At 40.4% G+C, this 27,240-nt stretch overlaps 2 protein-coding genes across 8 annotated transcripts in view; one reads left to right on the top strand and one right to left on the bottom strand.

The window, feature by feature from the left end:
• The window catches only part of By (focal adhesion protein tensin), a 181,172-nt gene that overhangs the window by 134,080 nt on the left and 19,852 nt on the right, over positions 1–27,240 (bottom strand). The gene's annotated exons all lie outside the window — the stretch shown is intronic.
• On the top strand, positions 11,365–18,384 carry LOC139991358 (putative sodium-dependent multivitamin transporter). Of its 2 annotated transcripts, XM_072011341.1 has the most exons (7): positions 11,365–11,690; positions 12,120–12,251; positions 12,941–13,162; positions 13,601–13,944; positions 14,004–14,123; positions 14,541–15,215; positions 16,492–18,383. In XM_072011341.1, the coding sequence occupies exons 1-7, from the start codon at positions 11,685–11,687 to the stop codon at positions 16,742–16,744; spliced, it is 1,752 nt and encodes a 583-aa protein (XP_071867442.1). In that variant the 5' UTR covers positions 11,365–11,684; the 3' UTR covers positions 16,745–18,383. The 2 variants fall into 2 exon arrangements, with proteins under 2 accessions (XP_071867442.1, XP_071867443.1); XM_072011342.1 differs by lacking the exons at positions 11,365–11,690; positions 12,120–12,251 and adding an exon at positions 12,261–12,397 and having other exon boundaries at positions 16,492–18,384.

The following is a 27,240-nucleotide window of genomic DNA, read 5'->3' as shown; positions in this document are numbered from 1 at the left end:
CCAGAATGCAATAATAAAACTAGCGTTCCTAATTATCAAATCTTATAAAATCTTTATCTTCAAATTTTGGATTAGATTTGAATTAGGTTTAGGTAAAGTTTAGTAAATTAAGCTTCTTCTAAATTAATGGAAAAATTCAAGCATTGATATTCAAGCATATATCATTATCATGTCTTTTAATATACGCCTAATTTTAAATTTATAGTCTGCTGAATAGAGCATGTTTTCAAGCTTTTAGGTAAGGATCCATGTGCCTCTGGCAATCATGGCAAAGAGACAAACATAAAGGGTTAAAAAAAAAGGAAAAACCGATGAGAAAAAGCAACAAAGAGAAAAAGAGAACACAGACAATTGGAAAATCGATAACGGTGGTCGAGGCAAATCAAGCATGCTACGACACGAGTATTTTCACGTTGATGGGATTACGGTCGAGCGTAGGTAACGGAACTGGAACGAGACAAAGAGGATCGCCGATCCTTCGGGTCTTCGTCTTTCAATTCCCATCGGCCGTTTTTTTGTTCGGCAATTAACGATTGTTTTGTTGCCTCTGAATGGACTCTGGATCGACAGAAGGAGAGACACTGTCGACCGAGCGTGGCATTTAACGCAATTTGATGCGATTACTTTTCTCGTGCGGTGCCTCGCCGCTTTCTTCCACCGATCGTGTGCGTCTGCTACGCGTTCTACACGCGCGTACACGGTGCTTAAGTCGATTGGACACGCCTCGAGGTTTGACGCCGACAGACAGAACGGGACGTCAACGTCTTCGAGAGGAGACTAGAAAGAGCACTCTAAGCTTTCCGACTTCACCGATCGTTCTGGATTATTCGTTGAGACGAAAAAAACGGAACAAGAAAAGTATCAAGGCTGTCGACGTGATAGGACACGAGATGCGTGGCGTGAAATGTGCTAAAGCGAACTCAAGTCAAGGACTGCCATACGTCGGCTTTCGATTAATTGCTCGAGTGTATATCGCGTCCAGTGGAGATCCTGGATATGTTGCACTTCCTGTTATTATAGTGAATCGATCTCAAGAGGGAAAGAAGTCGAGTGGCAGAGGCATGTTCTTGCAAAGAGTTTCTTGCGTGAGTCACGTGTGCGTTACGTGGAACCTGTCGAAGTTAAGAAATCGAGCCAAGATTTTGATTAATCGTTTTAAAATCGTTCTTCGTATATACTTCTGCCAGCTTTTTCTAGGGGTATCTGAAAGTGCCGGTTGAATTCTATTTGAAAAGGTTCGATAAACTTGTCACGGCCAGTTGCTGGGATCTTTCGATTCATCGAAATCTCCTGCGGCTCATTCAGAAAACGGTTCACGTACGCACCTATGGGTTACTCACGTCGCCACGTGGCGTGGCTCGTAAGAAATATCAATTGCGGGCGCGATGGAGCTACGCATCTGTCGAGAGATCGTTTCGCATAGTTGCACACTCAACCGAGAGTTACGCAACTGGTACGCACATTACATCCGCCATTTTCTCGCCGTTTTGCATGTGTCTAGATATCCAATTCATCGGTGGTAAACATAGTTCAAGATGTTAATTAAGCATTAACGCGAGTCGACGGAATGAAGATAATTAACGACGACAGTGAGGTCTTGGAAGATTTATTAGGATGCAAGATAAATTCACTTGATATTTTGACAAGTTAATTGTCTGTTATCTTTGAATAACTTTATGTCTCTTAGGCTGATTGATTTCTGAGGCGTCGTCATTGTGCAATGTGTAACGCGCGTCGTATCATAAAAATTGATGATACGTCTGAAAGTTAAGTTCGATGGGTGGTTAATTTGCTGCCTCTCTCTTGGTCTTTACCCATGGAAAATCGTAAGTCAGAACCTCGTGACGTGCCTATGCTCGTTTGGTTATGTAACGTAATAATACTCGCGTCCTGCGTAATTGCAGTATCCCATATTTGGAACCACCAACATCCTTTCCATCGCCGTGTCTTTCCTTGCTCCTATAGTCGTGAATTATTGAAACGAAGATGCTACGAGCAACCCATTCTCCAGGCCTTTCAATAAAGACATTGTACTTATTCATACGCTTATCGCAAACGTACTAGTTGATCTTCTGAGCAGCACCATATATCAAAGATAAGTACATTTTCCTAGGAAAATTCATCCTTCGAAAGATTTATTTCTTCCCAATGTGTCGCTTTCTTCTATTCACCGTTTCTTCACTATAAAACACCGATGAAAATTATTCTTCGATATTTTGATGTTCGACAGAGGATCGTAATTCCAATCAACTACCGTTCCTTAAAGTACGAAGCCCATAAATTTACAAATCACATTCCGTTTTTCTTATTATTTTTTTCATCTCCCGAACAATCAATGAAAGTTACTCTCCAAAAATTAGTTGCTAGAAAGTTACTTCTCAAAACTTATTCTCTCTCTTTCTAAGCACAGTATAATGTTATTACTTTTCCTTCGCCAAGTGCATGAGAAATCTATGAAAATTATTCTCCCATATTTCTAAGCTCAATGGAGTATCTCGTAATATCAATTATCTACCGCTCACCGGAGTAGAAAAGTTCATAAATTTGCAAATCGTGGCGCAGGTTTAACCAGCACGTTTATCGGCGTAATACTTGGTCGAGTTTTACGCGAGCTGGCTAATTGAATTGAAGAGCTCAGCTCACGACGGTTGAAATTGAGAAATACACAGCCGCCAGTCACGAACACGCTCAACACAACTAGTCACGACCTCGTAACTATTTCATTGGGCCAACGACTGTCTGCTGTCGGCTTGTGTACCGCGTTCTCGTTGTTCCAGCTAATTGGTACAAATTAAAAGTGGATCGATTTCACGTGATCCAGAGTAAACAGCCGGGAGAAACGAAGGTTCAAGGACCTTTGGATGCTTAGAGCTGGTGAATAGACGCTCATTGTCAGGGTCTGTGCTTCATGTGCGGGCGTGTACTGTTCGCACGAAAATCCTTAACGCGCTCGTAACGATATTGATTGCCGCTCGTAAATCTGCATTCTAAATGGCACCGATCGCGTCGACTTTCGTAATGGATGTTACCGCAAACTTCTCATGAAATATACAATAATGGTGTGGAGTGAAATATCGACCAGTGAATCGATAACCACAAAGGGACTAAGTGAAACTTCTTCTGTGTTGCATTTCGTTAAACGTTTTTAATTATGCACGATTAAGCAGCAACTTTGCAGTCGACTTCGTACTACCTGAAGCTTGTTGTAAAAAGGAAGTTTACAAGTCACAAATTAGAAGTTACTAATAACAGGTTCCACTGAATGAAAAAGAATGAAATTTTACATGAAGATTATGCAAATTACAAATTGCAACGTTATTAAAGAGAAATTTATAAAGTGTAATTGTTCACTTGTTAATTCACTGATATTATTCATTCATAAATTATTGCAATTTGTACATTAATTATACGCAAGAAGGCTCAGAATTGCATTGTTATTTTATTTTATATTGGTTTTTCGTTTTCAATCCTTTCAATATAAATTTTTTCTTCGAGAATAAAGACAAAAAGTAATCCATTCTTAATGGTGCTCTGTATTTCACCAGGTCCTAATAATGTCAGAAAAATTATAAGACGGCAGTTAAAAATTATCTTAATCGTTAATTTTAGTACTTTTCCCTCTTTTTATGGAACGCCTATCTCTGTCTTCTGCACGTAAATTTTAAAGAAATTTCATCCGAATGGATCAATTAATGATGGACGACCCTATATTATTGATTGACCAGCAAATATTCCACGTCACGGCATACGTACAGCTTGTAAATCGTTTTGTCATTCAATAATGATTGACAGAACAACATGGCCTCTGCACAATTTTAGACCTGCTGTCAACATCATCTGCTCGTAATTCGACTTGTTAAGTGGATCCATTAAGAATACATGGGTGCCATCAACGACGTAGTGGACCCTTTTGAAGGAACGAGTTCTAGGTTATTCCACTGCGAATAAAAGAGAACTACTACTACTATTAAAATTCTTAAATAAACGCGATGATAATAAAAGCATTGATACTACTTTTCTATTCGGTTTTTGTAACATTTTCACAGGCCGCGAGTCTCACTCTTTTGACTGCCATTAGTGTGATTGAACCAGAGAAGAAAGAGCCCTGTATTGTTACTAAGCGCGGCATCATACATACATGTAAAAACTTATGATAATGATGAACTGGCTTTTGCCTTTTCACATCATGCCATTATATTCACGTGTCACAAAACAATTTGACAAAGAGATTCCAAATGGTATCAAGCGACATGACACTCAAATAAATCCTACTATCCAGGCTCCTATCTACGAACTTTATAACTACAGAATTTCAAAGGACATTAGCGTACCATTCTCTCCGCTTTTCTGCCAGCAAATTTTCTCAGAGACTCAAAAGAAGAGAACACAAACGAATCAGCCCACGCTCCGACGTCGAAGAACCGAGCTCGTAACGAGAGTCACGCAACGTTTTCTCGCGGAACCGTCCCCCAACGACTCTTCAGGGACACGTTTCCGGCATTATTAGCGCCACGTGATTCTAAGACCGTTTCTTGGCCAGAACATTACGTGTTGGTCAGAGATAATTAGCTCTCGAACGGGAGATCAGCGAGCCAAGTCCCTTAAGAGCAGATCATCGCGTGTCGTCGACAAGTAAAAGCAGTTTCGTGTTGCGCGAGGCTGCAACTGCGTATTATCGATCCTCTCGAACGCAGTCTCCGAGTCTCGTGGCATGCGAAAAAATGACACGAGACGATGACATGGTAGAACTTACGGAAACCAAATACACAGAGAATCTACGATTCGACGAGTCAAGTTCGTCATTTTTACCATTTCGAGAAGCATTCCTCGGCGAAGGTCGTAAATCTCACGTGGCGCATTAAGAAGGGTACGCGCGTCGTGTTTCGTCGATTCTACACGGCTGATTTACGAAACAAATTCTGCGCTCGGTTAGCCACGCTGGCTGCCGACCGATTATGAAACATGGCCAGACCGAGAAGACGAAGCACCTCTGAATCGAACGGTTGAAAGGGCATTAATCCTTCGGCAAATTCTTCGCCGACGATTACATACTTCGAGAACACGCCTCGCGCCGTGCACGCGTTACACATCAATCCAAGACTCGTTGCATCACTGATTCCTTGTTCCTTCACTCACTGTTAATATGAACGAAGGCGAAAAACACGACGAGCTGTTGTGGCTTTTGTGTTGAGGACGATTCGCGCATTCTGTATGCATTGCTCTGGTTATCGGCTACATCTATCGTCGGGAATATTAATCGTCTGCCCTCTAGAGATTTTTACAATGTATGAGCAACTTCAGCACGCTTCAGCATGGAACTATTTGAAACTACAAATTTCTTCCTGAGAAGAAAGACATTACGAATGTCTGCGAATTTATCTTTGCGGTAGCTTCCCTTTCTTTCCTATCTTTTTATCCAGAAAAGCAAAACCAAATAAAAATTTTCACATTATCATCGTCGTCGTAGCAGCATCAATGACATACGGGAGGTTAAAAATTGTAATAGTCGTCGATATTTCAAAGATACGAATTGTATGAACGAGCTTTTATATAGCTGCCCCACATTTCACGTTTTTCACATGTCGATATCACAGATGTCACGAAGTTTACGAAATTATATATTTTTGCAAACATATCTATACAATAGCCGTTTCTTTCCTTTCCTATATTCCAAAAAATGAAAACTAAATAAAAATGTCTACATTGTCATTGTCATTGCCATTGTCATCGTCACTGTAGCGGCGCAACGGCAATAAATGTCACCTAACCAGCAACATTTCAAAGATGGAAGGAATTGAATGAAAATTCAGTATTAACATCAAACAAGCTACTCTAAAACAAGCCCACATTTTCCAATTTGTATATAGAGCAAACACCAGATGGCAATACAATAGAGGCTGTAAATATTGGACGTATCATTAAATCCGATGACCCAACCCGTGTTTCCATTACCCGCGTGTGGCGGTCCATTTAACTGCGGTCGCATATGAAAACTGATATCCTATCGAATCACCAAAACAGTGGAGGTCGTACTTACGATAATTTCTACTGGGATTAACCCGATGAAAATTCTAGTTGTTGCTTCGCTGAGTGCGCGAAACCAAGCCTAACGATACCAATCGCTAACCAACGTTAACGATCGAAGGCTCATGAGACGCATAATTATCGTCGGTGGGCCTATCCACGCGATAACGCGTGTTCGAATCCATTCGCGGCGATGCATCATCGATGGAAATGATCGAATTACGTAAGATCGTTTCCTCGTGCAAGAGTACCAGCTAGTTAAGTCATTGTAAATTTTATCAGTGGATCTCGACGATGATATAGTTGCATGAAGATCATGCTATACGTTTCCCGTCTATTTTTGCCTAATCCCGAAAAATCACCGATTGTCACACTTCGTTACGTCCTGTTGCTCCGTGTTGGAATGTCAATGCCCAGCATTGGTGCATCGAATCCTTTGTCACGGTTCCAGGGCCGTGAAACACCGTCACGAAAGGAATTATTGGTTCTATGCACGTATAGAGAACAGGGTGTGGGAGGGAGTGTAAAAAATTATGGAAATTGGGGAATTGGTTTCAGTCATCGCGTAGCTCGCAATGAAAAGAATTTTTTTTAATAGATCAATGTCGGTACCGAGGTTGTCCTCTGGGTTAATATGCATATAGATTGATACGAATGAGATTAATATTCCCTCTGGAAAACCGCAGAGCTCGTGCTACACTGTTATTTTTAGTATTCGCAAACAAGATCTTTGGAGAGATCATCCGGTACAAGTGTCTTCTCCTTGATCTAGAGATTCTGATCTAATAAACTTATAGATCGATAATGAACCATTGCAATGTACTTGACCCATAATCAGAAATACACGAGTCAGAAAATATATCTTATTAATCTCTTTCTATATGTTAGACTTAGATATAATTATAACTTGCACAATTAAATTGGAATAAATCGTCGACTCATTAAGCAAGGATATCATTTGCAAAGGTATATTCGCAACTCGAGAACGCAGGCTAATAGAAATTCGCTACGCATGGTCGCTATCTTCGTCTTTGGAATACTTAATTAACGATAATTGCTGAGAGTCAGAATGCCGATGAAATCGTCATATGCAGATAATTTTAATAAGCGTTTCGCGTCAATCGACGATATAAGCAATTTGGACATGTCGAATTAATTAAGGCCATGACAATCCGCTAGCAATGGTGTGTGCAACTGAATCAGACAGGATGCTCGACAAAAAACAAAACCGATTCACCGTAACCGTGAAACAAAACGGATTTTACCCGTTAATTGATTACGGGATCTCGACAAGGCAGCACGCGTGCGCGCTTATTATCAGATCGTCACTCATCGTTGCCGCATTCGATAAAATGAAACTTTCCTCTTATTTTATTCGAATGGGATCACTGTATTTCGATTGCAGGTGCTATATATCTAGACAAAATTAATTTTTTATATTTAATCAATTGTAATTTAGAAAATTGTATATATACATTTTTGGCTGCAAGTGTCACCTGGGCAAAATTATTCTTTATCGAAATCTAATACGATTAAGATGATTTAATATGAAGCGAAAAGTTATTAGAAACTTATTGAAAACTTTGGGATTGCTATTTCGCCTAGAAGCTGTAAAGAATCGAGTATGAACGTGAAATCGTTCGCAAAATTTCCACTTATGCGGTAACTACTGGAAACGGTTGTATGCGGCCTTGGGATTATCGCACCGGCAAAAATATATGCGTCATTGTAAAGTGTCACTTGTAAGTGGAGCAGCTGTTACGCTGGCTACTTTCCGGCGTTTCAACGTTAAAACGCGTGTAACCGTGTCGTATAAAACACTTGTGTTTTTGAACGGAACGTATAGATACGTTTTAGAATCTTTTTTATATGAATATTTGGATGAAGAAAAAGTCCTGAAAAAGTACCTGTAATTTCTAAGAGATAAATTTAAAGAGTCTTTGGGAAACATTTATTTCTAATACGAAACTTTTTAACGTAAATAAAAAAGTTTTGCTGTATGGATGACGTCGGACTTACATCTTCTATGACCGTAGAACAAATAAATGTTGCATATTGTCGATGGTATATTTAACTTTTGAAATTTATGTTGTGCAACAAATTCGGGTTCACGAAGATCGCGAGAAACGTGCGTGTGAATGTAAATGAATTTAAACAAGTTTCCTTAAGATAGCTTGCTTTTGAGTAACCAACTATAATAACGAGGAGCTTCTGCTTAGAACGTTGAGCGGCGTGTGCTTTAGGCAAAAACACGTCTGATCTTTAATCTAGGAGTGTGTCTTATCTCCTTGCGCGTCTAACTAACTAAAAGAGGAAACCACTAGCGAGAACACGACATCGTGATTATCTAAACAACGAAATCTAGAAAGAGAGAAAAAGAGAGAGAGAGGTTCGGGTCTATCTAAGCAAGGGAGTTACGACTTGTGAGCTAAATCCAGGAATTCACACTTTCAAGATTTATTTTTGATCCGATGGAAACAAAGTTCTTCCTGCAACGAATAGAGAAAAGAAATCAAACAAGCCAATCGTAAAATAGACATACAGAATAGAATCGCAGGTTTACAAACTTTTCACTAAGATTCAAGAAGAGAGATTTCTTCTCTCTAAATTCAATATTTGAAAATGGTTACCACCAGTTGCTCGATTAGCTTGACCAACATGGCTATCTTCCATCACGTAGAATACACAAGATGCGAGGAAGAAACCAGAAATATTTCACTTCTAGAGATTCGAATTTTTCGAATTCTCAATGCCTGATTAAATCGTCTATAAATTTAGATATGTTTCCTACATTTCTGCAGTTTATGTTCAACGATTATTATGATCTTCTCATGTTTTCCATTTTTACTATCCAAATTTATTTTCTTTGTCGATGAACTAACCCTCTATAAACTTAGACTTCTCTTCTTTACATTTTTAGCCATTCATCTATGGCTAAAAATTCCTATGATCTCAAGAGAATTACTATAATTCGTCAAGCAAATTTCTATGATCCTCATACAATTACTACTCGTTATTAACTGAATTTCTATGTTCACGAAAATTCCTATAATCTATCAACATATTTTTGCAACTACTACTTTCCACACGTTACATTACGCTGTACCATCAATCTTTCAGGGGAATAAAATTTAGCTCGATTAAAAAGCAAATAGGGGATGAAAGGCGGCAACACATGGTAAATTTCGATCGACCATGAGGGTCAACGATTGGTCGATCAAGTTCAGCAGCCAGTTAACCGACGGTTAGCCTGCTGTCCTGCGTCCGACTAACGACTTAATGACGGGAATTCGCCACTTACGGGGCTCCTCCTTTTCTCCTCTTTCGTCGTCCATCGTCTTTCTCCTCTGCATCTTCGTCGGCGAATAGCGTCGGCGAATAGCATCGGCGTAAAACGAGCCAGCCAACGGTCAAGTAACAATGTCGAAAATTGGACGAGTCTCAACAGGGATCTCTATTAACCTCCGGAGTACCATGCATCGTGCAATTACGTTGGAAGGAATAAATTCAACTCGACAAATTGTGTGGCGTGTTGGTCAATCTCTTTGCATTAAACAGGTCCGGGATTTCTTCTTATGTCAGGAAGAAACGCGATATCATCGCATAAAATATGCTCATAAATCGATTACCATCGTAATCTCGGTGTAAGCTATTGATAATGATCGATGATTCATTTCCGTAAATCATATGTAAAATCTTCATAAGGAAGTATTACGATGCTTGCAGAAAATGAAGTAAACGTCAAATATTATTAGGAAACCATTAAACGTTTAAGAATTATTATCACGTTTAAGACCTTAGATTAAGGTATTATATAGATTATAGAATCGTATCAATTTTATGATAATGAAATTAAATTCTTCCTTGTTTACATCCATTACGTTCCTCGATTATTGATTTAATCGATTCTGATATTTGGATTACTTTTCTATTTTATTTTTTGTTATTTGATTCCAGATTTTATCTCAGATTATATATATAAACGAACGTAATTCTTAACTCATCGCGTTCCTCTTGTAACTCTATCAAATATATTTTCCAAATTTTTAAGATGTTACGCCGCATGAAGAAAGTAAAATTCTGTTCGATTAATCGTTTCATTGATAATTCAGATTAATCTTTCACATCTTTTATAAAATCAATATGTATCTTACTATTTGTAAACGAAGATGTACACGATCGTTCCCATGGACTTGCGCATAAATCTAAAACAGATCGTCGACAATAAAATATGCACAAGTAGGTTAGATTGCAGTTAACAGAAGATTATTTGATGGGCGTGAAATAAGATCTCGTTCAATTCAGACAAGACTTCATTGAATTTGCGCGACTATCTTAGACCGTAACAAGATTCCATTGAAACTGAATGGAGCTCTATTAAATAATATTGGATAATATTAGATTGCCGTTGGATTCAAGAAAAATATCATTCATCAGGAAGATCAGCATCGATTGTATATCAAATTGAATTTTACGTATTCGATCCATCGTCCAGATAACCTTTGCGGCAGTTTCGATAAAGATCGATGAGTCCCTCCCATGGATCGAGGAATCCTCGTTGCTCGGACGTTTCTATGGGTGCTTCCCTTCTCGGAATAATAGCCGATGGCCCCTCGATTGTGCCTCATAATACTAGGAAATTACATTACGACCAGAAGCTACCGTCTCGCGAATAATTGTTATGCATCAGCGACGCAACAGTGGCGTAGCATTCGCCTCGAGCGAATTCCACTGGACGTTCAATACTCGTCGGTTCTTCGTCTCTTTGTAACGAATGTTCTCTTTGAGCTCTTTATTCGTTTCCAATTAAAGGACTTCAAAGAAACGTTAAAATCATTAAATCTTTCACGATCGATAGCCCTATCGACAAGGGGATTCGAATATCTTTTTCGCGTTCCTATTGCTCCCACTCGAGACAGGAATTCGTTCAGCAAACGAAAATTCCTCTTTATCTTGAATTCATTAACCTTTACGAGATTAATTATCATTCGTGACTCTGAATCGGGCCACGAATCGACGCCAATCGGACTGGTTCTTTCGCAAGGGTGACCAACGTTATTGACTTTACATGATTAAACAGTCATTAAATCATAAGTTTCGTTTTTCAGAACTCCAGACACATGATTTATATTATGGGAAGAGAATAGTCTCATTATAATCTCCTGCAATTTATAAACCACCTTCTTCATAATCTTCCTTCTCTCTCTCTCTCTTTCTTCATCATATTTTTCCTCGTCCATTGGCACGCTTAGCCGGCTGGCTGAATATTACCTGAATTTACCACCGTTTTTCGAACGTTCGTTAAAGTGGCGAGGCTTTGCGTGCATTTGACAGGAAATATGCTGAGCCAAGCTTTACGTAATGGACCGCTTCATCCTTGCCTCTTTTCTGCTCGTTCGAACGAACACACTCGACCACAAAACACGCAGGTGACGACTTCTCCAAGGGATCCTCTCTCTGAGAATTCGCGCGCGCCTTTTCTTAGTGCTATCAGCTCACGGTTGGGACCATCGGCCGCCAGTGTGTTACGTTCACAGCCTGTTCCCTCGTCGCCGCAGAAACGATTCAGGAAGAAGCACGATACTCGGGCAAACAAGCTCGCGATATCGAATTTCTCGTCCATCGCGAGTTGATGGTATCACACGAGTGGATCCTATAGAATGGACGTGAGTGCTCTTTCCATAGAAACCTTCCAATAGATAGCCTTTCTCTCCTGTAGTTCAACTCTGGTGAACGTTAGACGATTGAATCTTTATCGACATGTTTCTCGGCTAATCTTAATTGCATCAGTTTAATTACTCTCTCTCTAAATTCAGTGACGTCCTTTAATATCCTTTTAATAACACCCAACTGATCCTTCATTTACACACCTTTCACCTGATGTTAATCGATTCCACTCGCTAATTTCACCATCACAAATCACAATTACACATCACAAATTAATCTCATCTCGCGGAGCTAAGATAAGCAGAGGATTCACCAGGGTTGGGATAAAATCGAAGACGATGTTATTGTTATCCAAGTGAATCGGAAAACCAACAATTTACGCGAAAGGGAGTTTAATAAAAGGGAAAAACGGAGGGATTCGTTTGCAGGGGCAGAGCAAGGATAATGATACATCGACGCTTCAATGGCCGGATTATCTTGTCATCGGTCTAATGCTGTCGATCTCAACCGGCATTGGGATCTACTACCGATTCACCGGAGGCAGGCAACGCACGGCCGAGGTTAAGCCCTTGGAAAATTAATTTCGCCACGGACGATCGAATCGACATCGAGTCTACAACGCCGCGCGATCCAATATCCGTGATAAACTGCGTCAGAACAGGATTGTACATACCTAGAGCTGGCACGTTCTTAGATCACGACATAGGTCCGGCGTTCCATGCTTCAGATCTTTCACCGTTATCGCGCCGATCGATCTAGCCGCGCGATAAATATTGCCATCGACACAAATTGCCAACTATCCAGAGCGCTATTTAATTTATCGGGTTAGCCGCGAGCCAACTTCCACGAACGACCGCAAAGACAGAAAGTTAATTAACGCTGAAACGTTATTACGAATCAAGTTAGAGGGCCAGGAGTAAAATGTCCACTCGCAGAATACGATCGATCAGGCGATAGTAACGATACACAGAATGAATAGCGTGGTTTTCGGTTTTACTTCTGCTACGGACAAATTGACGGTCCGAAATAATTCATTTCGATCGAAATACTTCCTTCAAATAAAATTATTATATCAAAGGATCAATTCACTCTTGTATAAAGTGGACAATTTCTTTATATAATTTTATCTCTAAGTTTGTCAAAACGCACTAAAACTTAGTAAAACGTAACAGTAGTGTCAGCAGCAACACTCAAACGATCGAACGAATGTAGCAATGCGTTAACCAATGTTTCGCGATTATTACAACAGGAGTACTTCTCAGCCAATCGAACGATGGGCATCGTTCCTTTATCGATCGCACTGATGGTATCTTTCATGTCGGCGATCACGGTGCTAGGAATCAGCGCAGAAACTTACATTCATGGCACGCAAGTCACGCTGTTGTACCTGGGTGGTTTTTTTGGTACACCAATCGTCTTGCATCTTTATCTTCCCGTTTTCGCGGAATTGAACACCATGAGTGTCTATGAGGTATATGATTTTCTAATCAATCAATCGTACTATATCATCAATCATTCCCACAATTTGGGACTTAGAAATAACTTTCGTGATCATCTCTTTTCCAGTATTTATGAACTCGATTTGAAATTAGAACTTGATAAATCAATCGTACCTCGTAAACCATCGTTGATCCATAATCTCAAATTCGAAGACCATCTTCGTGATTCTTTCCTTCTAGCATTTAAAAAAATAATTTGCAGTCTAATGCTAATAGATGGTAGCACATTTTATAAAAAATTATTTTCCATCAGTTTCAAGCTTCAAAGCTTTCATCGTGATCTTCTATTGCAATATTTAAAAAAAAAAAAAGACAATTTAGAACCAGAACTTGATAAATCATTTCTCTATTTTCAATTCATAATTTGTAATTTACAGTAACTTGCTTTCTTGTAATCGTCTTTCTCTCAGTATCTAGAGAAACGATTTGGAGTAGGAGCACGACTACTAGCCAGCACTGCTAACTTCCTGCAGCTACTTTTATACACTGGAATAGTATTATTCGCACCTTCGTTGGCACTAGAAGCGACCACTGGTCTATCAGGGAACATGAGCATCGTGCTGATCGGCCTGATTTGCACCTTCTACTCGACCGTAGGTGGCATCAAGGCTGTCCTCATCACCGACGTCTTTCAAGCAGTACTGATATTCACCGCACTTTGTTGCATCCTGAGTATCGCCGCTAGCGACCTTGACGGAGGCTTATCCAATGTGTGGAGCATCGCTCAAGAGGATGGTCGAATAGAATTCTTCGAGTAAGAATATCAGTGAATTTATACGAGAACAGATTGTTGAAAAATGTGTTGATTTTTAGTTTCAGGGTTGATCCAACTATAAGGCACACATGGTGGGCATTACTGATTGGTGGTACTACCATGTTTCTGTCTTTATACGCGGTTAATCAGATCCAAGTTCAGCGTTTACTCACTGCCAAGTGAGTATTTATAATCATTTATATAATAATTAATTCGAGACCGGTGGCTTAGATATCGAGTCAGGCGCCGTTTCTCTTTAGTCTTCGAATACTCACGATTAGCGTTATCTACATGTTATTCGACCACCCATGTAATTTTTATTTAATTTGCTCAGTTATCTCAATCACTGGATGTACACTATCGACCAATTCTAGAATGGCAAGTAAAAAAGTAAATACGTTAAGGAATTGCAGATTAAAATGTATAGAAAGTATAAAATAATCAATGATTCGAAGGTTAACTGAGAAATTACTATTCCATGTCCGGCAGAATCTATTTGGTCTTTTAGTCAATTTGTCAAACTACGCCGGTCTCTGATACATATTTTAATTGATTTAAATTGTGTATAAGATCTAAATTGGATTTTTTGTCATTAGGAGTCTCAAATCTTCGCAACGCGCGCTTATTCTCAGCGGCCCACTCACTTTACTCTTAGGTTTTTTGACAGCGTTCTGCGGTCTAGTTCTCTACGCTGTGTACAGAAACTGTGACCCAGTTACATCCGGTAAAATCTCCAGCTTCGACAAGATAATGCCATATTTCGCAGCTGAAAGAATGTCACGAGTGCCAGGTGTCACTGGACTCTTCATTTCCGGTGTATTCAGCGCGAGTCTCAGCACCATATCCGCTATGTTGAATTCTCTAGCTGCTGTAGCTTTGGAAGACTATGTAAAGCCCACGTGTCGTAAATTTAGTATAGAATTTCCAACGGAAAAAGCCACGTTAATTGGAAAAATTCTTGCTGTGGCGAATGGTTTCGCGTGTTTGGCCGTGGCTTTTATTGCCAAATCGATGGGACCGTTGGTCGAAGCTGCCATAGGGATTTCTGGAGCAATTGGAGGACCCATTTTGGGGATTTTCACACTAGGCATGTTCATGGAAAAGGCAAATCAGGCTGGAGCCATCGTGGGCACTAGCACAGCGTTGATCACGTGCCTTTGGGCAGTATTTGGTACACCGAAACCACCAACACCCAATCTTCCGTTATCTGTGGAAGGCTGCGACAATTCCACCTTACTCCTCTATCATCAAAACACAACTTTATTCGAAGAGTAAGTTTCTTGCTCGTTAAGAAAGCGAGCTTGTTATCGACGCTTTTAAAGTGCGTATCGCGAGCCAGTTCGAAAGTACCAATGCTGTAAAAGGTTTTACGAGTTCGTTCGAAGCAAAGAAAGCCGGCATTTAATAGGCGGAAATAGCAATTTTTCCGGAGGCAAATTAGAAAACCGTGGCTATAATATCTTTGCTCTGTTATCAAGTTCGTTGGTTCCCTTTAATGCATGCATGGAATAATTACACGGATAAAACTGTTTCCCTTTTTGTGAATAAAAGCACTGCTTTCTTTCATCCCTCTTCATGAGCGATACAGATACATATTCGCAATTTATGCTTCAAGCAATCATAAGAAAACGTAGAGATAATCGTTTCTTGCGTTTAACCATTCTTCTCGTTTATAAATTTGAAAAGAGAACTAGGAATCAATTCTTTACGACATGAAACCGTCCGTACTATAAGTCGATTAACATCCACCATTTTTTCTATCATATTATTCAAACCATAGGACCGTTTCTATGAACGTTCCTCGCTTTGGTGAGATTCGTTTTCGGTAAAAATATATTGTACACGCGTGTCACCAGCCGATTCTCTCTCGAAACGTTGTTACAGCAAAAAATTCAAGTAAAACGTCGAAGTAGGAAAGGCGGACAGATCGTAAGCACCTCATTTTCGTGATTCTTGACTCTTCCAGGCATAATCGATAAGGAGCAGCCGCGATGAATTTATCGGAAACGGAAAATTTCGTTACCGGGGAGCAGTTTTCGTTACGCCGGAATATAATTGATACATAAATCAGCAACGAATCGTTCTAGGATACGCCTTATCGTCGGTTCAAACGTTTCGCTACGATATGATGGGCGTGGAACGATACCATGGTAGCCAGTTCTCTTGGTTAAGAAGCAGCGATTACTTCCTGATTTCTTTCGACTCGAGAGCCGCTTTCACGTGCCGCTTGCTTCCCATCGTTTCCCACGATAGTAACTAACGCTAATTACTCGTTAATAAACCGTGATTACAGTCTCTTTGAAATCCCTGCCGCGTTCCAGTATTGCGTATGATATTGCTTTCTCCTTGCCATACGCCTCTAACTTGCTTTGTCATATTTTTCGTATTCCTTTTCGGCTCGTTTATTCAATGATCGGTATCCAATATACTCGTAAACGTTAAACTTCTATCATCGTTTAATCTCAAATGTTTAATCCAGAAAATATAATCGCAATATCAATCAAAGTTTCAAATAATTTCAATAATGAATTTCATTTTCATTTTCAGCCCCGTGGACGATTCGTCGTACTTTTATTTGTATCGTATATCGTACATGTGGTATAATCCACTTGGACTGGCAATCACGTTGATCGTGGGCTACGTAACCAGCCTGATCACGAATAAGATATTTTACAAGAACGCTCGCGAACCAGAGCCTAGCTTGTTCTTCCCCTTCCTGGCGGCGCGAATTAGGAGACGAAGGGAGAACGCGCAGAAGACTACGAACAGCCAAGTCTTCGTATTGGAGAACAGAAAATGAAATAAAGAATATAAGAATAGCAGCGAGCGTATTGAGAATTAAGCTCCGATGCGATAATGGATATCTCAGAGCAAGTGGAACTGCACTGCCCATTATAAGTTTGAAATTACCTGTCAAAAGAACTTCCCAAAAATGGAGACAAAAATTCTATATACTGTTTCGTTGATGTAATGTACAATTTGTATAAATTCACCACGGTAGCGTATGACAATCCTATGGATATTAAGAACATCGTGAGGAAGTGAAATTCAACGCTTCCAAGCTCGTATGACAGAAACACGAATCCCGTAGATAAGAAGATTTGCTTCGAGAACGAGCGAAACAATTTATCAATTTAAAAACTTGCATTTCACTTCGAATATCGTATTTACTTCGTGTTACGAGCAACTTCCTAAGAAGGAAAGTAATCAAGCCAGCTTCTGCAAGTAATACTCATTAATAAAATAAGCGCAGGTTGAGATCCAGTGTCACTGTTCCTTGTACTTATTAACTGTTCTGATGATTTCATTAGCCATAACTCATCGTCAGTGCCTCGTCGTAGAGCAAATTAATAAAATCTCCAATTTGCACCATGTTTCGATTGCAGCGCGTTAAATTCATCAGCGCTGTCGGCCGTCGTCTTTTCCTCGCTTTGTTCATTTGCAACTTAACGAGAGACGATTGGGCTGGAAAAGGATGTGAGCTATCCACGAATGAAACTATCCAGGCATCTGGGTCACAGGGATGACCGGATTAGAGACACTATAATTCTCGTTGTATCGTTTTAGCCAAACACCGAGAAAAATGACCGCGTAACTTAACTTATCTCGTAATGGTCGACGAGCAATTCACTGTGGAGTATGGGTCGCGAACGACCCGCTAACACGTTTAATTAAACTTCATTCTGTACGGCACGTTATCACACTACCGCTCTGTAACAGCGAAAGACACGCAATAAAAGATAATTGATTCTTTCAACGAAAGCGACCGGCCGTTTCATTAAATTTCACACCGAAAACGATCATCACGCCACGGTACGTCCTTTCTCGCCCTCTCTTTGTTCTCTCGTTCTCTGTCGTTCTCTCTCACTCGTGAATATCGAGTGAGACAGATAACACTGGTTCCCCTGTCGCGTTGTTTGCGGAAGCGGAATCGTCGTAATTTATCGTCTAATTGTCTCCGTGGCACGATGGTTGGGAAAGGCTTTATAATTCGTTTAATTGCAGTTCGTTCGGTTCGGTCCGGCCAACTGAATTTTCATCGCGTAAATTAGAGACAAGCTCCACACAGGAGGAAAAAATCTGTCAAGGGATAGGGACAGGGGAGACACGTGAAATATCACGCCCGAAAATGCTCGTTCAATGTCGAATTATGTCCATGTTCGAATGTGTTGAGCGTCACACGTGCATCAGAGAATTAAAAGCTCGAATTAAAAGAGCGACGCTTTTGTAAGTGTTGACGGAAATTCACTGGACACACACGGTATGGCAATATTTTTTGGAATAAAAATAACAGCCGCGCCTCTTTCACGACCAGTCGATTAATTTCCTGTCGACGTACCGGTGTTTCGTACGCGTCATCGATCAGTGAAATTTTCGTGGGACACGTGCGTCGATTCGCGCACGTTCGACCACATAAATTTCACTCGTACTACCAAGAAGAATCCGTGTGGGTCTGAGGTAGCTGTTCGTTGATACAGGCGCACCCATCGTGCGAAAACGAATGACCCTTTAAAAAAGGAAAAAGGTGAGACACGCGTGAGAACGTTGCTGCTTGATGTAATACTCGATATAGCGGTTTAAACAGACCCCTATTCTCTTGTAAACGTGATTAAGGGTTACTTCTCTGCCGATAATGTGAGAAAATTCTTATTTTAGTGTTGCGACATAAGGCTTGCCGTTTGATAATGAAGACACATTATAAAACTTCCAATTACGTTCTAGTCTTTGCTTTCTCACCCTTGGCAAATGGATACTTAGTTATCGCTGCTACGGGTGTTGAATATTCTACAATATATCTATGTAAAAGTGAAGAATCAAGGAAAAAAAATCTTCATTTTCAATCTATTTAAGAAATTAAATTCCTTATACAGTTTGGTACAACAATAAATGTGAAATACCAACCTACATACGTGACATATGATCCAGCCTCTACTGTCAACGGGTTAAGTATATTTTTATGACTGAATACTTTCGACTCTGATTTAGTTAGTCGAACGTTGAAAAGATTCATATTCTCGTCCACTTTTACTGAAAATTCTTCATTTCAATTTCCTACTTGACTGCATTATTGAACGTTGAAATCCGAGAGCAGCGTGCTTTCAATCACTCGTATTTAATTTCAAACTTGACAGAAAAGAAATAAGAATAAAACGTGAGCTTTCCTCCGAGTTTCTGCTTCAACATCGCCGAGAACAAAACGTTCCTTTCCAAATACTACAAAAGTCATAGAACATTGGAAAGTATCTGAGAAGATTCACGGACGTTTCTAAGATCACCGTGGAACAAATAACGATGATTATCTCGTAGAAACCCATTTGCATTTAACCGGTGGTAACAAACGGTTTACAAGCAGCTCATCGTCGAAATCTCGCAATATCCGTGTCGTAAAACTGCTCGTTTGCGTATTGAAACGTCATTTCTATAAAATTTAATTGCATACCGCAACAACATGCTCGAGGAGGAACCAAAAGTCGCAATGTTTTCTCATAAGAAAACAACTTTCATCGCCATGTTTTCTCATAGAAAAACAACGTTGGTCGCGTTCACCACACGATCGCGATGAGTCGAGTTGTATACGCTTCCTGGACGTTGTAAATCGACCTCTCACGAACAGATTCAATGCTTTAGAAGTTACAACGAGCGGCATGAACCTAGGAAAGTACTCTAATTGTTTGTGGAGCGTCCTTTCTCCTCGTGGAAAATTGACTGGCTTTTAGAGGCGAACGTAAAGCGTTCTTCCGGTACGGATATCCGCACAATCAGGGGTCCACCTTCTCCCGTCGATTATAAGCTGAGTGCATAGGAGAGATCGTTGGTCGTCGTAAACAGTGCGTTGACCAGATAAACTTTTATTTTCTAACATTCTTTGCATGTATTTAAAAAATTTCTTCGCGCTTGTGACAATATTTTACCATATTTCTATAAATCCACGAAAAGGAATTTTTTAATTTGTGTTCTAATTCATTGTCAAATAACGAATTACTTTGAATCTATGGAATCTTTCGTTCTACTTCTTTGTTATCAGTCGGGAACAAAATTTGAGTCCGACTATGTCATCCAATTTTTGTAAACTTTTGTAATAATCTTCAACTATATTTTCTGTAATCAATAGAATTGTATTTCTTAACGTAAGCCCAGGTCTGTTGAACAACGAACGAAGCTATTCGATTGCTCGCAAGATCCTTTAATTCCTCTTGGACTAGTATGTATTTCTTTTTAGAAAAAGATTCGGAGCGCAACGAGTCGGAAGTAACTTTCGAAAGTCGATTAGAAACCGTGGAGAAGAGTAGCTGCGAGCGATCGGACGATGTCAAGCAGAAGCAGCGCGCCAGTGTTCGTTGCGTGACCACGGTTGTAAACGGAACAATGCTTCGATCGAGGTCGATACATCGAACACCTCGTGCTGTAACAACCATGCCGACAAAGTACGAACGAATGCAGCCAACGAATAAGCGCGGGAGGGCAATAAGATCGCGGCAGATGTAAGTATCAGCTGCACAGCCAGGGGCGGATCGTTGGCCACCATTCGAGACTTCTTCGCCTTTCACGAAACACTCTACCCAATCCATCACGAAGTCATCCGAAAAACGGGCATTCCTTCCGCTTGAAAGTATTCTCATTGAAACGTCGTTTCTGGCATTCATTCCAGGACGTTATTAATATGGTTACGCAACGTACTCAAACATTTTTGTTAGGCGTATTCTAATTAACGTTTCTAAAGAATAATTTATGTTTATTGGTAACATGATCCTGTTACAATCGTGGAAAGTCTCGTTTCAACTACCGAGGCAGGCATAACTTTTTATGAAAATTACACAAATTCCAAAACCAGAGATAAATCTTCCTCTCCGTTTTATTTGTCGTAGACTTGTGATCAGATAAACGAATATCAGGTTAATCTGAAACTATATATATTAAATGTCACTTGTATCTTATCGTTTGAAAAATTAAATACGAAAACTGTATTCTTTCGTTAATTTCAAATTTTCTCTGCCATAAATGCTATAAACGATAAATTGCACATAAACTGATGACTGTTTTAAAACGTACAGTAAATCGCTTAAAAATTGTTCACAATTGAATTTGACGAATTACAAGAGAAATTAGGAATTGTAATTATAATATAAAGTTAGTTTGACTCCAATAACTCTACCTAGCCTTATTCTCACATCCTTAGTGATCAACGATAGCTACACGACAACTTCTTTGCCAGGTTTCCTAGCATATGAGACATCGTTCGTCTTTCAATACCAGCAGCAAAGACAAGCTCCAATTAAATCCAAGCTACTTGAAAATTCCAACGATGGAATGGTTAAAATTCCTCTGTGCGGGAGCCTGCTTTTCGACCATTGATTCCAGGAGGCACGTGGAAGAAACTCATAAAAAGGTCAGCAAGACAGTGGCCACCGGAAAGAAGAAGCTGCGGCTATAAAGTTAGGGCCAGGGCGAAAAAAATACCAGACCTGACCGTATCCTGGGTCTTTCACGATAACCTATGCAAAAGACAGTTCGTGAGCGAGCTTCGGAACAAGCGCAAGCCCCTTCTCTTCTTCACAGAATTCACGATACGGCCGGCTATGCATTATAGGGAATACGATATCCATCTTACGTCAGATACATGGAGATCTTATGGCCGCGGCGGCACCTAGCCTTTGCAAAACGAGCAAAAACACAAAGGCGACTTATGTTCGAGAGAAATATCAAGAAGTCGTCGTTGGTTTCGTCCTCGATCGTTGTACGTTCAACGTTCGGCTCTCTGGACGACTCAACCGCAAAACCACCCAGTGAATCTCTTGTCCCGACCTTCGCACCGGAGATACAAGAAGCGCGGATATCGCTGTCTCCAACTGTTGCTAACGGTCATTGTGACGCGGATTTACGGACAGTCGTGCGAAATGATCGCTACTGGGAATGTTGCCACTTCGGGGTTAGCTAGAACTACGACATTGTAGTTCTACAATTACTGGCTTCTGCGATACTTGGGATGAGAACAGCTATTGAAGTGATTTCACTCGCAAGTTTCCATAACCAAATTTCTACAAATTCCTCCAAATTCCTACGTTCAAATGTCTCAGTCTGTGCGAATCACGAGTTTAATCCGAGTCGAATCGCTGATAAAGAGGTGATGGAATACAAAACTGAAAAAACTTCCCTCGGAAGCTTCTGTGACAAAATTTCTCTAGATTCCTAAGCTTAAATTTAAGAAAGAATTTAACCCTCAACCGGAGTCTGTTCATGTTTGATACAGAATGAATTCTACAAAGACGCTGCATACAAATTAATTTAGCAGAGATCTTCCTAAGATCTTAACCAATATTTCCAATAACAAATTCCCTAGTCCAATATTCAACTCACTAAGTCTATCCTTTTATCTTCTGCGTTAAAAACGCCTGCAAATGTAAGCGCTGTTCCTCGTTGCCATAACCGAACAAATTCCACAAATCAAGCAGCGAGACAAAGTATCGCCATGGTTTAACGATGTATATCGTTCCCCGAGCGGGTTTCTCGACGCTGGAGCTACCAAAACGGAGATTGATCGCCCGATCGTGGATCGGTGGCGAGGTAAACACTCATCGAGTCACTGTCGGTGGTTGGAATCGATGAATGAACCGGTCACGAGGAAGATCGCCAACAGAAATTCGTTCTGGATGAACGCCAGACAGATCGGACTCATGCAAATTCATGGGACGCCGTGTGGCCGCGTATGCGCGACCGCAGGAAACGTGAAACGCGACGAGAGGGGACAACAGGAGGAGAAAGGGTGGGAACTCAACGAGAAAAATGGACAGCATGAAGAAGAAGAGGTGGAGGGAAATGAAAAAAGCAAGAAAAAAAAAACGCTTAGAAAAAGGGACGTCGATGATCAAGATCGTACTGATACGAGCAGTGTACCATGGGCGTATGAAGGTTCATGGTAGACGAAGAGAACGAGTGGGGCCAGTGATTTCAATTTTAAATGCGATTCCACGGATTCCACGTGGCTAAGAGGAACGCTTCAAAAGTTCTAACGGCCGTTGTGCGCCAACCTCATACGTATGTGCATATTATCCGATAGCCATGGAGTCCACTGGATCTCTCGATCATCCCTTTTCCCTTTTTTCCTCCTGTTTTTTGGAAATTCCAAGTGACTTTTTAGCGAGGACCAAGAATCTTGCAGTATCAGTTACCTAGACCTAATCAATCGAAAACAGTAAAGATTCTATCAAATAGTTTCATCTTTGAAAATCATGTTTTCGTTCCTTCAAATAGTTTCTTTTGAAATTATGAAATACTTTATTCGTAAAAAATATGAAACACAAAAATTAATAAAATATACCTGTATAATTTATGTCGAATACTCAAGTCAAATATTTAAATACTACTTACATTTCGATAACATCTATTGAATAATTTTCATTTTTAATTATATGGACCCGAGGAGAACGGCAAGGTTAAAGATCATAATGGGTCATCGAAGTTCTTCTACAAGGAACGAAGATAATTTTAAAGTTACAGTACAGAATATACCATTGGCACGCAAGGTCACGTGCAGTTCAAAGAGGTTCGCTAAGGGCACATACTTTAAAAAGAAGGAATATCATACTGCTATATGATAATTGCATTCTTTGCAGATGATCTCTGACGACAACTTCCAGAATGATCGAATCCAACAATCCTAAACGCTCGTTTGTCCCATTAATTCCATTGGTACGACTGTGTTGAGTAATTGCACGATGGAATCCCGGTATAACAATCACGAGATAAAAATCCATCCGGAGGTCTGGGCGATAAAAACCGAGCGGCACGATTGGATTGTGCAATCCCAGGGAGTGAAGGTTGTATTATCCCGATCGCTTATCAAAATCGATTCGGCTTGCATCGGACTTAATTACCCCCGAGGCAGGAATAATTGCGTCGGAATCAGATAAAGAACCAGTCCACGACGTTAGTGGCCGCGGGCGTACATGGGACCCGATTAAAAATCAGTCAAGGAACGCGACTCGACATCGCTATACCGAGCATTACGATAACTTTCCTCTCCTTCTTCTATGTATCGATGTTTCTACGTTCGAGTAACTTTTCCAATCTTTTACCAAGAGATCGTCTTTTCACGTGCCACAGAATGTTCGTGTCATCCAGTGATAATGACGTATTGTGTGATACGAGAAGAGCGTAGTATTCTTAATATACAGTGGTGTGCAAAAATTTCTGGGCAGATAGATTCGTCGCTTTGCATTCCAATAGCGACTAATATTCCAAGATTAAAACAATTTTAGCTAATGTTGAGTATAAAGATATGAAAGTACAAGAAGTACTAATTACAGTTCTTGAAAATATCACTTTGGGAGTATAAAGTAACAACAAGAAACAACTTTGATTTGTTCTAATTTTCACAGAATTATGATCAAACACGTTCATGTAATCCGAAGTAAATCTCCATCGAGGTCTCAAATATTTAATAGTAAAAGAATTCTGTAAACATGTAATATTTTCGAATATTTTCTAAATTTCGCTGCCAATTTTTCGAGCAACTCCATATTCGTGTATGTGTATGTGTGTATACAGTAAAAGGAAACGGTAAAGCTTTATGGGTCTGGTTCATCTCGCTCACGATTACCATGGAATCCAAGAACTCGATTGCTCGTTGCACACTGTGCGCGTTTCACATTCTTTCGGCTCTCTCTTTCCTCTTCCTTCCCGACGCATTCGTTCCTTTCCTCCCTGTTCGATTCGCGTCCTCGGGAATTCCTTGTTTCTTCTATCTTATCCTAACCGACAACGTCTTCGTCCAGGATGAAGACAATGGCCTCCAGTGGACGTTGATGGACTCACCTTCTCGTTGACACACGTTAACGATCGCGGCGCGATCGGACACCGGAACACGGCTTCAATGATTCTTGACGTGGCACGCCCCGGGAAACGCTCGATCGAGGCAGAATTTAGACGACGCTTCTTACATTACGTAGCACGTGCCGGCTCTTAATCGCTTACGCTTAGGTATGTTTCTTCGTGCTTGCCGCGTTGTTGTTTATTTTCATGTATTTGCAGAATAATTGGTTTGATTGTGAGAGGTGGTAATTTTTTTGAGGGTTGATTATACTACATCAGAATGTTGAACCTTTGTTGAGAAGATGAATAGTAGAAGAAGAAGAAGAAGAAGAAGAATGAGTCAACGGATAATTGAGGCGTGTCTAAGTGTTACATCAGAGATTCTTGACCTACGGCAGTACTCTGTTGGACGATGGCCGGAAAAATCAAGGAAGCGGTATAAAATAGCTGCAGTTCGTGTAACTTATCTCTGCTGTGATTTCAATTCTTTAAAGTTTCCGATTTTTAAGTTTTCAACCTTTCAAGCATTCAAATTCTCAAAATTTTTCAATTCACAAGCTTTCGAATATCGAAATTTTTAAAGGTTCCGATTTCCAAATTTCTAAAGTCCTAATTTTTAAATTTTCAGTCTTCCAAACCTTCGAATCGTTACATTTGTTCATTTCTTTGCTTAAGAATTTTCGAATCTTTTTATCCTTACATTTCCAAACTTTCAGGATTCCTTAATACTTCTTTCTACAAAGCTTAATTCAATAACACAACCAAACTTCAACTCAACTCGGGAACTTTGCCCGTCCGAATAAGCCAAGGCAAACGTTTCCACCGATCTAAAGCACGAGCTAACGATACGAACTATTATTTCGGTGCTAGTGGAGGATATTTCGGAATTTCGTAGAAACAACAGTGACTAGGGCGGAACCAGAAACCGCCGCTGTGGCAAAATTTATTAAGAGCCGTAGTGCAACGACCGAATTACGTAATGTTGCTAAGTCGTGCCAAAATCGAATCTCGATTTTCGATGTTTGTTTGAAAACCGCGCCCTAGTCGTGCAGTAGGGGTCGGCTATCGACTCGTCCCGTTTCCTGGCAAGTGCCAAGCGGATTAACGACTTAGACTTTGTTTCCCTTTGAAATAGCTTCTTCGTCGTTCACGCTCAACGAGCCTGTCACGATCCCACGCGCGTGCAACTTCCCCGGTATCGCTTTGAAGAGTGCCGCTCAGCGCTCGTGGCATCCTTCCGCGATTTCCGCGCTAGTTGAATTTCCTGATCCGCGATAAACGCCAAATTGCCGGTGAAATTCCCCCATCGATCCTTTCTATAATGTTATGCGTTGATTCCTCCAAGAACTCCGTAGGAATTTAACTAATGATGTTTTTTAAAGTTTTATTCTTGAAAAATAGAGCAATTCGACGCAGATCTTTGGAAATAAACGGACAATTTTTAATTCTATAATTTTCTAAATGAATAACAAATTTTGATTGAGACTCTCTATTATATCATCTTCTCCTCTATAAATCTCTTTGATAAGAAGTTCTTGAAAATAGTTTAACTCCATTCTCCGTCCATATTTCAATATTAAAACGCCATCTTCTATATGACCAAAAGGATCCGGGTGCCTAAGATCAGTTCCACAATCTGACCAGCCAATTTCTACCATCTTCGCCATCTCTATGTTCGTGTGAACAGGCAACAAGCAGCGATTAACCCTTCAAAGAGGCGACTCTTAAACTCATCCTAACCACTTCTTCGTCCGAGTTGCTCGTCGAGTATAGCAGACAGAAGCGTTTAACTGGTGGAGATGATAATTGTCGTGAACGCTGGTGGCACTTCGGTCCCTATGTTTTGACACGGCTCGAGAGGGGTCTCTCCTCGCCAAGTGACGCATTAATTTCGTCCCTGCAGGACCGCCTAAACGGCCACTTGTGCCCCTGAGGGATTTACGCCACCTAAGTTAACATCACCGTGATTCGACCGAATGTCGAACAACCATCGATGTTCCTCTCCTTTTTCCTCTCTTACATTTTTTTCCCCCTTCTCCAGACCGTGTAAACGAAACACCCAACTTTTTCCACGCGTAATTCGAGATCCCAGGAAGGACAGGTTGTACAGGCGATTCAAGATTAACCGGTCGACCGGCAAGGACGCACAGGTTGCGTGACTATATACTAACAGCAGCGAAGAATGGCCACAAGATCGGTCCCACGACGATTTATCTCACTGGGAGGTCAGGATGTGCCTTCCAGCCCCAAAAGATCTCTGGTGTCGTCGATCAACGAATATTCCTTTGTCTTTGCCCAACCATCCACGAAATCCTTCCTTTTCTCGGATTAGAACCCTTGGACCCTTCCCTATCCACCATTAAATTACACCTTTCCCTTTTTCTTCGAATCCTACGATTCTTCTGATGAGAACATATTGTGTGCCTAAATTCGTGGCTCCAGTGAAATCTAGAAGATTCTATGGCTCGAAACGGAAAGAATATCAAG

The sequence above is a fragment of the Bombus fervidus genome, chromosome 10, assembly GCF_041682495.2.
Source record: "Bombus fervidus isolate BK054 chromosome 10, iyBomFerv1, whole genome shotgun sequence".
NCBI lineage: Eukaryota > Metazoa > Arthropoda > Insecta > Hymenoptera > Apidae > Bombus > Bombus fervidus.
This window is presented reverse-complemented; position numbering and strand designations above follow the sequence as displayed.

Bases quoted from the DNA above. Each gene is read 5' to 3' on its own strand.
- LOC139991358 (XM_072011341.1), top strand. The intron at 13,163-13,600 runs GTATATGATTTT...TCTTTCTCTCAG, and splicing joins ACACCATGAGTGTCTATGAG to TATCTAGAGAAACGATTTGG. The intron at 15,216-16,491 runs GTAAGTTTCTTG...TTTCATTTTCAG, and splicing joins AACACAACTTTATTCGAAGA to CCCCGTGGACGATTCGTCGT.